We start from the raw sequence: 15,756 nt of genomic DNA on the forward strand, positions 1-15,756 counted from the left end.
AATTCTCCTTCTCCCGGTAGACCTTTTAATGCGGTTAAAAACAAAATAAAAACAAAAAGCACAATGGAAGATAAGGTTGGAAGATCCGAATCGGCAACCGTGGCGGATTGGCTGGATGTTTTGAAAAAGAGACACCTTTGGGGTGAAAAGCCGGGTAGAAAAACAGCAGATCAGAAGGTGCATTAACAGAAGGAAGGGGCCTTGCAGATCATCTAGTCCAACCCCCTGCCCAAACAGGAAATCTTACATCTGCCTCTACCTAGGATTGAACTCACAACTTCTTGATTGTGAGGCGAGGTTCCTCTCTCGGGATAGTAGTTCCCTGGTGATGGTGCTGTTATTTTTTTTAAAAAAATCAATCCTGCATGCCAAGCAACTTTCTAGGGGTTTCCACCTCCCAATTTAGGATATCTGGCACCTTTTTTGCACGAGGAATTTAAAGCAACAGCAGCATTTTCACCTCTCCTCACTTATTTGAGTTGGTGCTGGGGAAAAAAACATTTTAAAATGGCGGGGTGTTTGTATTGCATGTCTGCATTCGTGTATGTAGTGTATATTCGTGTACATACTGCCTTATGGAAGCTGGGAGCCAAAAACACTTGCCTGAAAGTTGGGAAGCTGCTGCCAATCAGAAATAACTAAACACAGATGTTTTTGGCCTTCTGTCCTATAATCCTTGTGTCCTCCATCTCGCCGTCTTTCCTTTCTGCTGCCCAGGTAGCCGAGCAGCCGAGACTCAGGATCCCGGAGAGTAGCTCCGGTTGGAACGGAGAAAGTATCTTAAGAGTCGGTTTAAAGTCAGGGCTCCAGGTAATACACCCGTAGCAAACAGAACTCTGAGGCAGGTAGATTCCACAAAGAAAGTTTTATTGGAGACATCTATTGGAGGCACAGACCGGTGAAAACCGACTCTGAAGGTTACCACGGTTTTCATCTAATTAAAAGTAAAAGTGCCCCCCCCCCTTTCCCAAACAATCATGGTCCAATGAAGTTTCTGTCTGGTTGGTTGGTAACTTCACTCCTCCTCTCTTCAGCCACCTGTGAGAATGACCTTGGTTCCCAAGAGAAACTATTTTGTTTTGGCTATGTGGGTGCTGGGCAGGGACTAATAAAATGGAACTTTGAGGAAACCCAAGCCTCTTCTTTCGTTAGGGGTGTTACTTGGAACCCTGACATTAACGCGAATCCCCTTTAAAACCTCTACCAGCTCCTCCGAACTTCGGAGTGCTGTCCGGGTCCTGAGCGTTGCTATATGGACTACGCCCAAACTGGCTTGTAATGAGCATTTTTTTAAAAAAAAGCTTTTTAAATCCTAGGAACTCCGTAACCTTCACAACGATGAACTGATGGACATACGCCGAGAGGAGGCAATGGAGATGTCTGATGATGAAACAGAGTCCCCCGAGATGAAAGAAACTGAAGAGTCAGGTATCCATGGAACATTTACAGTATAAAAATAGGATGGCCTAATTCTGTGAAGGAAAAATCAGCCAGGTGTGTTTTCCCAAAGGTGTTTTTCAAAAGGCAACTTTCACCTTTCGCCAGATCCAAAAAGGTTCCTCGCCCATTTTCACTATTCAGATGCAAAGGGCACAGATACGTAGCACTAGCAAGAGCACTTAGACTTATATACCGCTTGTTAAGTAAGTAAGCTCCCCATTAGGAGAGCGAGTGTGCAGAGAAGCGTAATGAGAGTGGTATGGAAAAACACGCACAAACCAGCATACAGGGTCACCGAATAGTATAAAATATAATAGTTTATTATGTGGAAATATAGAGGTATTCAGAGTTCAATTTACAGTCCAAGTCATATACGATTCAGTCAGTCAGTTATCAATGTTCTCAGTTAAGGAATGATCCTTCGAACACAGTCCAGTATCAAATAATCAGTTTAGCACACAAAGCAGCTAACAGTAGCAAAAATACAGTAACTCACAATACATCCGATCAGCATCTAACAAACAGAGAGCTAACAGTCATTCTGGCTCCCTCTTATGGCTGCTTGAGGTAACAGCAACCAATCACATTACAGCAGTACTTAAAGAAACAGTACTACCATCCTGGTTTATATATTGCTAACCCTACTGTTAGCTTACATTCCTAACACCGCTTCATGGTGCTTTTGCCCCTCTAAGCAGTTTACAGAATCAGCCTATTGCCCCCAACAATTTGGGTCCTCATTTTACTCACCTCAGAAGGATGGAAGGCTGAGTCAACCTTGAGCCTGGTAAGATTCGATCTGCCAAATTGCAGGCAGCCGGCAGTCAGCAGAAGTAGCCTGCAGTACTGCACTCTAACCACTGTTAAACCTCCAAGTGGTATCAACGACTCTCAGGCAAAGCGCTGAGGACCAGATGACTGCAAGGAATATAAATCTTTCCATTCTCCACTGTTCAGTCAGAATCAAAGAAGCTTCCTGGGGGAGAAGCGAAAGGTCTTCAAGAAAAAAAAACGAATAAAGTCCAGTTGCCTTTTGAAAATGCACCTCTGAGACTCTCCATAGACATGTACGTGTGTTCTATAATTATTCACTACTTCCCCATCATTCACACATTAGGAGGGGGCCTTCCTGAGCAATGTATCTGAAGTTTGCAGATTTGTAAATTTTATAAATCAGGGTTAAAGTATCGAATCTCGAAATCGAGTTTGACGCCCCTGACCTAAAAAGATACTTGCACAGGGTGGAATTCCGAGCTGAAATTTGTGATAAGGCGAACTAGCTCATTTGGCTTTTCTGTCTTCTCCTCCGTCCCAGTTTTAGTTTCACAAGCAGAAGCGTTGAAGGAAGAAAACAACAGCTTGCGGTGCCAGCTGGATGCCTACCGAAACGAAGTCGAGCTCTTGAAGCAGGAGCAGGGCAGAGCGGGGCGCGAAGATGAGCCCAGCAAGGACCAGCAGCTGAAAATCCTCCAGCAAACTTTACAAGGAATGCAGCAGGTGGGGAAGGGGAGGTGGGGCAAGGGGCTCTCTTCTCTTGTCATACTCAATAGCAATAGCACTTAAGGCTTATATTCCACTTCATAGTGCTTTTACAACCCTCTCTAAGAGGTTTACAGAGTCAGCCTATTGCCCCCAAGAATCTGGGTCCTCATTTTACCAACCTTGGAAGGATGAGTCAACCTTGACCGGTGGAAATCAAACTGCTGGCAGTGGACAGAGTTAGCCTGCTATATTGCCTTCTAACCATTGGGAGGGAGGAGGAGAGGGAGGGAGGGAAGGAAGGAAGGGAGACAAGACATTAGCAATAGCACTTAGACTTATGTACCGCTTCACAGTGCTTTACAGCCCTCTCTAAGCGGCTTACAGCCAGCATCAATCCCCCAACAATCTGGGTCCTCATTTTACTGATCTCGGAAGGATGGAAGGATGAGTCAACCTTGAGCCAGTGAGATTTGAACTGCCGAACTCTAGAGTCCAGGATTAGCTGTAATTTATGGGAAACTTTTCCCAAATAAAAGGTAGAGCTGAGCTTTGCCTTTTTTTTTTGTACCGACTCAGATGGCACACTGCAGTAGGCAGACGCTTGAGTTCTCCCCAATTCTTCATCAAAAAAGAAGATAATCTCTCTCTATATAAGTGTGTGTGTGTGTGTGTGTGTGTGTGTGTATGTGTGTGCATAACTCTGGAACGCCTCGAGCAATTTCAACCAAACTTGGTACACAGATGACTTACTCTCTGGAGACAAATACTGTGGGGGTAAGACACTCCTCTAACTCCCCTCAGTGTGTGTGTTCTGTTAAGATACAGCTTGTTGTGCCTTAAAATGGCTTCTACTGCACAGGGCAGTGGAGTTGCCATGGACAGTACTCCACAAGGTAAGCAGACAAATCCAACATTTGAAATTGCGGCGACGTTCATGGAAGGAATGTTGGGATAAATAAATACCCGGGCAGCGCTGGGATATCAGGTAGTTTAAAATAAAATCAAACACAAGAATGGGGGAAAAGGAGACTGAGTCTTGCCAAGATGGGGCTGTAGATGTAATCATCTCTAGAGCTAAGCTTGGCCTTTGTTCTGTTTATTCGTGCATTATGTAACTTTTGCATTGTTTGGGTTGGGATTGTCTTCAATTACTACATGGTGTAGTGGTACCGTAAGTAGCACATTGCTACACTGCATTTCCTTCCTCCCTTCTAGCATCTTCACAAACTGCAGGAGGAATGTGAAAGAAGAGAAGCTGAATTGGAAAAAGCGAAAGAAGAAAAATTACAGCTTGACAAATTGCTTGAGAGACTAAAGGAAAAGGTACGAATTGTTCTTAGCTAATGATGATCATACGGCACTGTTTCTCGACCGTGGCAATTTTAAAATAAGTGGACTTCAACTGCCAGAATTCCCCAGCTAGCCATTACAATCTTACAGGCTACATTTTCCATATCAAGCTTTGGACAGGGGGCTTCTCTGATTTTTCAGGATAGGAGGCTGTCATAGATTGGCAGTAGTGTTGATGGATTGGTCGTGTTGCTGATGGAGCTTTAAAATAGACCATTATACAGTTTTGCTCAAAACAAATAATTTTGCAGTGTTCACTTCTATTCCCCTGAGAGTTCAAAGAATCTGATTTTAAATATACGAGCAGTAACAGCTCAGAAATCAAACACGTGGAACTTGACAATGTATTCTGAGAAGTAGGTGTAAGAAAGAAAGAAAGAGAGAGAGAGAGAGAGAGAGAGAGAGAGAGAGAAAGAAAGAAAGAAAGAAAGAAAGAAAGAAAAAGAAAAAGAAAGAGACAGAAAGAAAAAGAAAGGAAAGAAAGGGAAGGAAGGAAGAAAAGAAAAAAAGGAAGGAAGTATACAGAAAGGAAGGGAGGGAGGAAAGGAAAGAATGGAAGGAAAGAAAGAAAAATAAAATAAAATAAACTGCATACCAACAGGTCTAGGTTCTGTGCCAAGGAAATTTTCAGTTTGGATAAATGCAGACATTTCATATGTCTGATTATTTGAGTACAGCAATACTTAGGTGCCTGTCAGTTACAATATTTTAATTGATGTTTTGTGTTTCCACTGGAGAATTTGGATGTTCTCCATATAAAGAAATAAATCTTAGTTTTGTCTTCGAAGAGCAACGTTGCTTTTTATAGCAGCCTGCCTTTTTATACAATGCTTCTTAGCTGCCTATCTCAACAAGGACCTCTGGGTGGCGAACAGAATTGAAATAAAATGAAAACAATTACAAACATTTACAAAAATGAAAATCCAAAGCAATCAAGTCACTAGTAGTACAATTACGAAGCGGGCCCCTACATATATGTACTTTGAAAAAGTTCAGCAGCTATGCTAGCTTCGTATCTTGAATTACCAAGTTAATGTACTGGTAAATTCCTCATTAAACTTAGCAACAAAGCTATGGCTATTTGAATCACCAGGAAGGCAGAAGAATCTTGCATGAAGAATTATTCATTCCAGCAATTATAATGTTCCCTTTTTCCAACTGGATGCAGCAAGAAGTGCCAGCTGGATCTGACAGAGAGAAAGACTCAACGGAAGCTAAAGATGAAGTAGTAAGTTGTCTCCTGAACATTATCCATGATAGTACTTACCACACTTGCTTTTTGCATTGCGATTCCATTGCACCTGATGTATTTATTTGTTGTTCTGTGTGAGATAGAATGAGAATTTCAACTGGGAGTGAAATATGAAGTTGCTTCTTCCCCCAGCCTGCCTTTTAAGTAATGTCATTTAAATTAAACGACTGTGGCAGTAGAGTTATTCCAATGTCTGCAGAGCACAATTAAAAAATCAACGTGTTGTTAAGAGACAAATCTTGGCCGATATGTTGATTACTCTTCCATTCTGTTGGATCCTTGTTTCTCTCTGAGCTTGATGGTTTGCTTGCCGACATTTCATTACCCGACTAGGCAACATCATCAGTGTTACTGAGAATGGAGTTTGCTCCCTGTTTATATACAGTAGCTTGCCCTGCTTGTATTGCTGGGGGTGTGGTTTTCTGCTTAGTTGTTCCTTCAATGGGATACTGTTTCTGTTTGGTGGTTTGTCTGGTGTTAATCCCTGTTTATCTGGATGTTGACTGTTGACAGAAACTCTTTTGTTGGTGCCCTTAATTCCTTTTAGGGCAGTGACTTGTCAAGCATTTGCTCAAAGAGTCCAGAGAAGGAAAGACTTCTTGAAAAAGGACTTCACTGCAACCCTTTAAGATTGGAGAGGGAAGCTTTACTAGTGGGTAAGGATTTCTGAGCTGCAGGATCTTTGAGGTTTAAATTTAAACTAGGACCATCGGAAGTTGCCTTGCATAAGGCACCATTTAGTTAGCTCCGAGAGGTCCACACACTATCTAAGAGAGAGATTTCCTGGGTTTCCTGTGGAGCTGGGTCATTCCTCTTTGGGTCTGATCAAACAAATCCTGAAAGCAAAGCTTGTGTAACCACATCTAGAATACAGCATCCAGTTTTGGTCACCACACTATAAGAAAGATGTTGAGACTCTAGAAAGAGTGCAGAGAAGAGCAACCAAGAGGATTAGGGGACTGGAGGCTAAAACATACAATGAACGGTTGCAGGAACTGGGCATGGCTAATCTAGTGAAGAGAAGGACTAGAGGAGACATGATAGCAGTCTTCCAGTATTTGAGGGGCTGCCACAGAGAGGAGGGGATCAAGCTATTTTCCAAAGCACCTGAAGGCCAGACAAGGAACAATAGATAGAAGCTGACCAAGGAGAGATTCAACCTCAAAATAAGGAGAAATGTTCTGACAGTGAGAACAATCAACCCATGGAACAGAAGTTGCCTTCGGAAATTGTGGGAGCTTCATTACTGGAAGCTTTCAAGAAGAGACTGGACTGGCATCGGTCAGAATGGGGTAGGCAGAGTCTCCTGCTTAGGTGAAGTTGGACTAGATCAGGGATGGCGAACCTTTGTGGCACCAAGTGCTGAAAAGGTTGCGCGGAAATGTCGCGCCCATGCCTGCACACTCATCAGGGCCGCACTCTGGTAAAGCTGAACTTCCAGGTACTAGTGCACATGCGTGCCCAACGATCAGCTGGCCAACGCACATGCACAGACCTGTTTCCCGCACTGCCATACGTGTGAAGGGATCTCACTCCGAAAAAGCCAAACCTCCGGGTTCTGGCGTGTATGCGCACACTGGTTTTCAGCACTGCTGTGTGCGCGAAGGACAACTGATTGTCCCGTGCATATGTGCACCAGAAACCTGGAAGACAAACAGGCAAGGCTGCGCGTGCCGGGCGACATGGTTTCATGTGCCACTTTGGGCATGCGTGCCATTGGTTTGTCATCACGGGATTAGATGACCTAGAAGGTCCCTTCCAACTATGTTAATCTTTTAATCTGAACCCCGTTTTGTTCCACCTATAGAGCAAGACGGGTTGCTCACGCTTCATTCCTGGCCTCGATCATCTTAAAATAGGCTATTCCATGCACGGAATGGCTTATGACCCCAACCTTTCCTACTTTGCATTACAAAATATGGAGCAGCTCTTGTAAGAAATTAAGGGGTGTTCTATGCTGGCATCCCCATCTCTTTTGAGAGTAACACACCTTCCCCAATATTTTTTAGGGATCATCTCAACTTTTCTGCACGTTCATCCTTTTGGGGCAAGCATCGAATACATCTGTTCTTACCTCCAGCGCCTGGACAGTAAGGTAGGTACATTAAAATGGAAACTTCCAGGTGGAAGTTGCCTACCTTTAAATGCCTCTCAAGCTTTTGCTACCCAAACAGTCTTTTCTACTTTTAGACTGCTTCTTTTCCTTTGAGTGGTTCATCTTGAGCCAAGTAAAGGTAGTCCTCGACTTACGACCACAGCTGAGCCCAAAATTTATGTTGCTAAGTGAGACATTTGTTAAGTGAGTGTTGCCCCATTTTACAGTCTTTCTTGCCACCGTTGTTAAGTGAATCACCGCAGTTGTTAAGTTAGTGACACGGTTGTTAAGTGAATCTGGCTTCCCCCCTTGACTTGGCTTGTCAGAGGGTCGCAAAAGGTGATCACATGACCCCGGGACACTGCAGCCGTCGTAAATATGAACTAGTTGCCAAGCGTCTGAATTTTGAGCACGTGACTTGAGCATGCTGCCACAGTCATGTGAAAATCGGCCATTAGTTACTGTTTTCAGTGCCGTTGTAACTTCGACCGGTCACTAAACGAACTGTTGGAAATTGAGGACTTTCCTGTAATGCAAATTGTGTGCCTGAACTTCTATGGACTGAGTTTGCACCTCATCCTAAAATGTTACTTTTTTATTTTTTATTTTGTGCAATCTGAATCTCTGGGATTGATAAAACCATGGTTTATCATTTCCTTTAATGTCTGGTTTATTCCAGTAGGCCATGCTCAGAAACATAACTTGATTTGACATGCAGACCTAATCATTGTGCTTCATAAGACACAGTTTTTGGCTTAGCATAATGTGAACTCCTCTGATTGAAGTTTGTTCAGTGGTATGCTAAGACAATATGTGTGAATTCAGACTCTGAGTAATTGAGGATGCCGTGGGCCTGTTACAAAGGAGAGAGAGAGAGAGAATTTTATTTAAAATTATTTCTTTAACATCCACAAGTGCTTAGTGAACAGTGTATTGTGTGGGTTGATGTACTTTATCCACAATACTAATAACAATAATAATAATAATGGTATTTAGATGTAGAAAATCATAATCTTTCAACTTCTAACACTTACGTATACATAGTGATTACAATATATTCTATTATATATCAGTATGCATAATACTATTTATCCAATTTCTACTTTCTACTTCTTTTTTCTAACCCTTGATGAAACAGCCACCATATTAAGAAGTATTCTATACCTATTCATCTTCTCTTGCCCTTTTTAGAATTTCAATTTTTATTGACTTTTTGATAAATCTCCATGCTTCTCCCTTGGGATCTTGTATTTCCTTACATCACTCTGAAGTTCAAAAGTCTTAAAGTTACCAAGGTTGGGGACTGTTGCCCTACGGTTAAACAACAGAGATGGACTACTTTTCATCAGCTAGTGCCATTCTGTAAAGATCTGAAGATGTTCTTCCAAAGGCGAAAGGAAAAGTAATTTATTGAGACGTCGAACATGGCAATCAACTTAAACCAGGGGATTTTGATGGCAGTTTTACCACCCCAAACGTCGAGGGGTTATCCCAGTTTGTTAGTTTTAATGACACGCCGCTTCTCTCTCTCTCTCTCTCTCTCTCTTTTGTAGATTTGCGCCACGGAAGTGGAAAACCTCATGACACGACTCCAGCATACTTTCAAACAAGAGATGAACGGGGTGGGAGCGAGCCTCGAGAAAAGATGGAAATTTTGTGGTTTTGAAGGATTGAAGACTATAACCTGAACACGAAGCCAGGAATCCTTTGAACTCTTAATAGAATGTGCAATATTTGCAGTACGCATAGATAACATTTCCTTTTTGGGAAAGCCAGTCCTTGAACTGCATCAAGAAAATTGGGGGTCAGTTTTTAAGGACTGTAAGGTTGTGGATGTTTTGTTTATTTGTTCATTATCCAAACAAGCCTTTTTTCAAAGGACTGTCATGGACAACTTTGGGTGGATACTGACCCTATTCTTTGGATCTTTGATACTTTTTACAACTCACGTTGGCTAAAAGCATTTTAATAATTTCTTTGAACATGACACACTCAGGCCTCTGTTTAATGTTTTTACCATCGAGAGCAGCTAAAAGAAAATACAATACAATAAAACATTCAATAATGACATTGGAGACATTTATTTTCTGGCGTCTCACATAGTTTCATAATATGGAGATGCTCAATATTTAGAAGCGGAAATTTCTGCAACATTGCAACAAAAAAGTATTGTGTGTGGAGTCAGTGTCAAAAGAGTGAAGATTTCAAATTTGTTGAAATTTGGAGTCAAGGGTGGACACTACGGGGAACATTTTGGGGAGATCAGAACAAAAACAAAAAATCCAGATCAATTCTCTTTAAAGTGAACGGAGAGGTATTAAAATAGCAAGTGTTTGATCTTTCCACAAAAATTCCAAACTTAGCCTCTGAGGCATGTTCAGTTCCCCAAAAGCTTGGGAAAGTATTTTTTAAAAATATGAAAATATTAATATTTAAATATATTAAAATATTAACAAGTATATTTATAAAAAAAATAACACTCCCAGTGTTCCACATCTGAAATGGAACAACAGCAACACCCTTCTAGGAGAAGAAAAGAGAAAGAGCTCTGTAATGAGGGATCGTCCATTGGAATATTTTCATTTTTTTTGTGTGTGTGTATGTATGTGTATGTATATATGTATATATGTATGTGTAAATAATATATGCCTGCAGGCACTTCTCAGGGCGGTTGCGCCGGGGGGGACCTTGCTTCTTACAGTCGCGCGCGGTGACGTCACAGGGAAGCGACTCTATGCTGTAGAAAGGCAGGAAGGAGCCATAAAGATGCCTCCGAAAGGGAAAGGCGGCGGCAAAGCGGCAAAAGGTGAGAGCTGGGCCCTCCGATTTCTTCTCTCCCAGTTTCTTCTTCCCAGTCTTACTGGGAGAGGAGCCGGCCAGTTCTGCTCGGCCAGCATGAAACCACCTTAAGGTGGCCGGGCAAGGAATTCTGGGAATTGTAGTTTTTGGAGATGCATTGGTGGGAAAAAGGGGCTCGCTCCGTTTAGCAGTGCCAAATGCATCGCTTTTGAATCTTGTGGGTAGCATAGAATGAGAGGTATAAGCAGGATGTGCAGGGCTTCCATCCTCCCATCAAGACAGCCATAAATTCATGAAATTGGGAGGGGGGGAGGAAGCATAAAGTAGGAAATTCACAAAAATTTACAAAATATCTTTTCTCCTCTGTCACCCATCTGTTCCTATCCCCCATCTCCTCCCACTTATGACTGTATGACTGTAACTTTGTTGCTTGTATCCTTATGATTTATATTGATTGTTTCCTAGTATAATTTGATTACAATTTGATTGTACCCTATGACTATCATTAAGTGTTGCACCATATGATTCTTGATGAATGTATTCTATTTTTCTTATGTACACTGAGAGCATTTGCACCAAAGACAAATATCCTTGTGTGTCCAATCACACTTGGCCAATAAAGAATTTTATTCTATTCTATTCCTATTCAATCCTAAAATTTCCCTTTTAGGCTGGATGCTAAGTGAAATGGTCCTTATGGGCACAGTGTGTGGGGTGGAAGCCCCAAAAGGATGACAAGCGTGTGTATTGTGGGAAGGGTGTCCCCTGTCCCCCGTGCCCCCACTCCCCTGGTCAGAAGAATAAGACATTTGGGGAAATATTAAAAAGAAGCAGAATATTATATTTTCCCAAAGGGAGAAATGGAGAGACATGCTCTTAAGGGAAGCATAAAGCAGACCCAGTTTCTCTGCCCCAAGCAGAAACTCAGGAGGCCAGCTTTTAGAAATGTAGATTTCAGAAAGACTGGGTCAAGACAGAAACTCAGATAAAGCAACAAACAAAAACAATTAGCTCAGAGAAACACCTAGGATTTGCATTTCCCCTTTTGCCTATAGAGCCAGCCATGACCCCTACATGGCCCATAGGAATCCAGAAGGTATAAAAACCCGCCCACTCTCAACTCCCATTTTGTCAGCTGTACCAGAATCACATGTGGTTGGTGGTTCTGCTTCATCAATAAATGGACCTTTCCAATCAGCCTCCAGTCTCCATTTTATTTCCAGTGCCTTCCTCACGGCTTGGAACTGAACCAGCTGGATTTTCTTTCCAACACATTCTAACATTTTCCTGCTTGAAATGTCTTTGAATGTTAGTAGCTTGGGTTGGTAGTTTCGTTGTACGATCCAAAGTGCACTGAAGATGTCTCCTCGAATGGGGACGAAACGTTTGCAACCAAGCTTGCAACCAAACATTTTCCTGCTTGCTGTCTGATTCCACCAGGGGAGGCATGATAGCCTGGATCTCAGGTGCACCCAAGTCCAGCCCTGCCCATCCGATTCAATGAATCGAGGTGCAATCAGGTGAACTCTCCACACCGATTCACTGTTGCTTTCCCTTCTTATGTCTTTAAAGGAGGAGCATCTTCTGGCAGTGACACAACTGACAAGAAAGCTCAGGGGCCAAAAGGAGGAGGCAGTTCCGTGAAGGTAGGTCTTCTGATCACCCTGTTTGAGATGGCATCTGAGGATGCAATTCCAGTCACGACCAGGGTGTGAGAGTAGAATGAGACGTCATTATCTCAAAGCCAAAAATATTTCAGAGTGGGGGAAAATTCAGAAAGAAAGTGGCAGATACCTGGATTTGCTCCCCTCTCCTCCCCAAATGCCCAATATCCTGAATGTGTTGATATGTTTACTTTCAGTAAATAAAATTAGCGATATTAGACGAGTGTTCTTTAAATCAGTTTTGACTTCTGGCAGTGATATGGACAACTCCCTGCAAGTTTTCTGAGCAGGACTTTTTCAGAAGTGGTTTGCCATGACATTCTTTCCAGGACTGAAAGAGAAGGACTGGTTCAGAATCACTCAGATTTCTTTGCATCTGAGGAAGGAGTATATATACATATGTATACATGTATATATGTATACAAGAAGAAACAGACATTGCTATCTCCAGAACTTAAAATATATTGCCCACAGCTTTCATTAGCTTCTGCTACCATCATCAGAGTGCAAAAACTACTATTAAAGAGATATCTGCCTTTATACATCATGAAGCAATTTGGCCATTGCGTGTGTGATATCACTTTGATGGTAGTTTTAATATTTTAAGTTCTGGAGATCGCAATGTCTGTTTCTTCTTTTATAACTACACCTGGAGCTTGTATTTTTAGGATAATTTGCAACTTATATATGCATATATGTGTTTGTGTATGTATGTACCGTGTTTCCCCGAAAATAAGGCAGGGTCTTATTTTCTTTTGACACTCCCCTCCCCCCCAAAAAATAAGCACTTGGCCTTATTTTCAGGCAGGTCTTATTATTTTTGAGATGCAGGAGGCAGCCAGCGTGGTCACCTCATGGCTGCTGCTGTGTTGCAATATTTTTGGGGAGGGCTTATTTTTGGGGAAACAGAGTATGTACGTGTGTATGTGTGTATGTGTATGTGTGTGTGTGTGTATGTATGTATGTATGTATATATATATTTGTGTTACAACCCCTGGTATGCCTAAATATGGGAGGAAGGTCACTACTCCCTCATTTCTGTCCTTCGGCTTATCACAGAAGACCATGCAGGCAGAAAATCATATTTTTTTTTATTTTTAATGTTGCCTTTTTATATTTGTGTTGTATTTGTACTCTCCCTTTATTTATTTATCAGTACAAATGCAACACACACACACACACATACACACACACATACATACATACATATATGTATGTATAATAAAACATAAACAGTAACTGAACAATACTTTGGGATAAGAGAAAAATCACTAAATTTGCTACTGGCAAATAAAGCTCTGCTAATGCAAACCTCTGATTGTTTGCTACTCGATCTCTTTATCTGAAAAGGACCAAAATGTGAATCTTAGACCATCTGCTTTCAAAGGCACCCTTTGACAATTAGAAATCAGTTATCCTGGATTAAAATGTTTTGCTTCTTCGCCTCTCACCGTCCTTAGTCAAGTAGCCATAAATTGAGAAACTGCATTAGAATTAGCCAGTGAGAGGCGAATGGTACTGTGTCTTGGCTTACCAAGTACTGAGGAAGATAACTGTAGGAGTAAAAGGCAAATGTAAATATTATTATTATTATTATTATTATTATTATTATTATTATTATTAATAATAATAATAATAATAATAATAATAATAATAATAATAATAATAATAATAAACTTTTATTTCTAGACCGCACCCTTTCCTAGGCAGGACTCGGGGCGGTGTACAGTCATGTTAAAACCATATACAAATACATAGACATGAACGTAGACGTAGACATAGACGTAGACGGAGGAGGTAAAAAATATACTGTACAATTCTTAGCTAAAATACAAATACAATTAAAATTCCCTTAACAAATTCCCCAATAAACTGTTTGCCAGGAGGTGGAAGATGGAACTATCAATCGGCTAAGCCAGCTAGTCGGAACAGGTGAGTCTTGAGCTTCTGTCGGAAGGAGCGGAGGTCATTAGTAGTTCTAATATCGGGAGGGAGGTCATTCCAGAGGGTTGGGCCCATCACAGAGAAGGCTCTACTCCTAGGCGTCACCCGCTGGCACTGCTTAAAATTTCCTTATCAGTCATGTCTGACTCTAGGGCACAGTGCTAGAGTCTATTTCTTGGCCGAGGGAGCCACTGTTGCCTGAAGGCAATTTTCGTGCAAATGTGGCCAGCATGGCGCTACGCCAAAGCCACATGGAACTCTGTTATCTTCCCACCGAAGTGGTACCTACTTATCTACTCGCATTTGCATGTTTTCGAACTGTTAGATAAACAGGAGCTGAGGCAAGAAACAGAAGCTCACCCCATTCATGGGGCCCAGGTCTCAAACCCAATCTGTCAGCTTTCTAGTACTCTTAAGCTAAATATGGAATGACCTCTTTATATGTATCTAATTGTCACTGCGTTTATTTGGTTTGCCAGCTGTGCTTACATTCTGAGTTATACGGTAGAATGAACTGTCTCTTATCTCTAAGCTTCAACTGCGCATGTCACACATTCCACTTTCTTTCACTTTACTTTTTCTTTTGTCCGTCTGCCAAGGCAGACAGTAACTTTGCCAAGATGTAATCATTAGCTTAGTAAGTTTGTATTTTTACTTTCTTTACAATCAAATGTTTTTCTTAGAATATACCTCGGGTTTATTTTGCTTATTTAAGAAGTATGCTTCAAGGAAATGCCACGTTTCATACCTCGTTAATTTACAGGGCTCAATTTACCCCTGACACTAATCTCAATTTTGGGTTGGGTTTTTTATTTTTTATTTTTAGGTGAGGCATATTCTCTGTGAGAAACACAGCAGAGCTCTGGAAGCCTTGGAGAAAGTCAAAGCTGGAGTACGTTTCAGTGAGGTCGCTGCCCAGTATAGTGAAGACAAAGCCAGGCAAGGAGTAAGTTCTTTTGTTTCTCCAAACTAAAGCAAGAAGGTTTGCAGAATTCTTAAGACAAAGTGTTTTCTCCAGTTGCATGACTAGGTAAAGGTAAAGGTTCCCCTTGCACATACGTGCTAGTCGTTCCCGACTTTAGGGGGCAGTGCTCATCTCTGTTTCAAAGCCGAAGAGCCAGCGCTGTCCGAAGACGTCTCCGTGGTCATGTGGCCGGCATGACTAAATGCCAAAGGCGCACGCAACGTTGTTCCCTTCCCACCAAAGGTGGTTCCTATTTTCCTACTTGCATTTTTCACGTGCTTTCAAACTGCTATGTTGGCAGAAGCTGGCACAAGTCACGGGAGCTCACTCCGTTAGGCGGCGTGAGTCAATCAGACCTTTCTGATTGACAAACTCAGCATCTTAGCCATTGAGTCACCGCGTCCCCTGCATGACTAATCTCTTGTTTCTCTCCCAAATTAGGTTTCCAAAGATCCTTAACTATAAGAACTGAAATGCAGAATTAACGCATCTATATATAGAATATTCTCTAGCGAATGAATTTATATAGGGTGGGATAGGCCATATTCACAGCCCGTTGCATCCTTCCCTTGTGCTTATTTTCCAGGGAGATCTGGGCTGGATGAGTAGAGGCTCCATGGTGGGGCCCTTCCAGGAGGCAGCGTTTGCTTTGCCCGTCAGCAGCATGGATAAACCGGTGTACACTGACCCCCCTGTTAAAACCAAGTTTGGATATCACATAATCATGGTGGAAGGGCGGAAATAATAAACGTTAAAACGCTACCCC

General features: G+C 41.9%; 2 protein-coding genes across 4 annotated transcripts in view; both read left to right on the forward strand.

The window, feature by feature from the left end:
- ENOX2 (ecto-NOX disulfide-thiol exchanger 2) overlaps positions 1 to 9,689 on the forward strand; it is a 28,657-nt gene extending 18,968 nt beyond the window's left edge. For 2 of the 3 annotated variants that reach the window (XM_081963919.1, XM_081963921.1), the window contains exons 9-15: positions 1,317 to 1,428; positions 2,756 to 2,937; positions 4,138 to 4,245; positions 5,366 to 5,500; positions 6,072 to 6,180; positions 7,534 to 7,619; positions 9,173 to 9,689. In XM_081963919.1, the coding sequence (XP_081820045.1) occupies positions 1,317 to 1,428; positions 2,756 to 2,937; positions 4,138 to 4,245; positions 5,366 to 5,500; positions 6,072 to 6,180; positions 7,534 to 7,619; positions 9,173 to 9,307 (867 nt within the window). In that variant the 3' untranslated portion in view covers positions 9,308 to 9,689. The remainder of the gene's footprint in view (positions 1 to 1,316; positions 1,429 to 2,755; positions 2,938 to 4,137; positions 4,246 to 5,365; positions 5,501 to 6,071; positions 6,181 to 7,533; positions 7,620 to 9,172) is intronic. The other variant, XM_081963920.1, reaches the window with a different exon arrangement.
- A 592-nt stretch (positions 9,690 to 10,281) lies between these two features.
- Positions 10,282 to 15,752, forward strand: PIN4 (peptidylprolyl cis/trans isomerase, NIMA-interacting 4). The gene is made up of 4 exons (XM_081963926.1): positions 10,282 to 10,425; positions 11,991 to 12,064; positions 14,853 to 14,972; positions 15,577 to 15,752. The coding sequence occupies exons 1-4, from the start codon at positions 10,386 to 10,388 to the stop codon at positions 15,733 to 15,735; spliced, it is 393 nt and encodes a 130-aa protein (XP_081820052.1). The 5' UTR covers positions 10,282 to 10,385; the 3' UTR covers positions 15,736 to 15,752.
- The last annotated feature ends 4 nt before the right edge of the window (positions 15,753 to 15,756 follow it).

Source organism: Natrix helvetica, assembly GCF_964273705.1.
Source record: "Natrix helvetica genome assembly, chromosome: 11".
Classification (NCBI taxonomy): Eukaryota; Metazoa; Chordata; class Lepidosauria; order Squamata; family Natricidae; genus Natrix; species Natrix helvetica.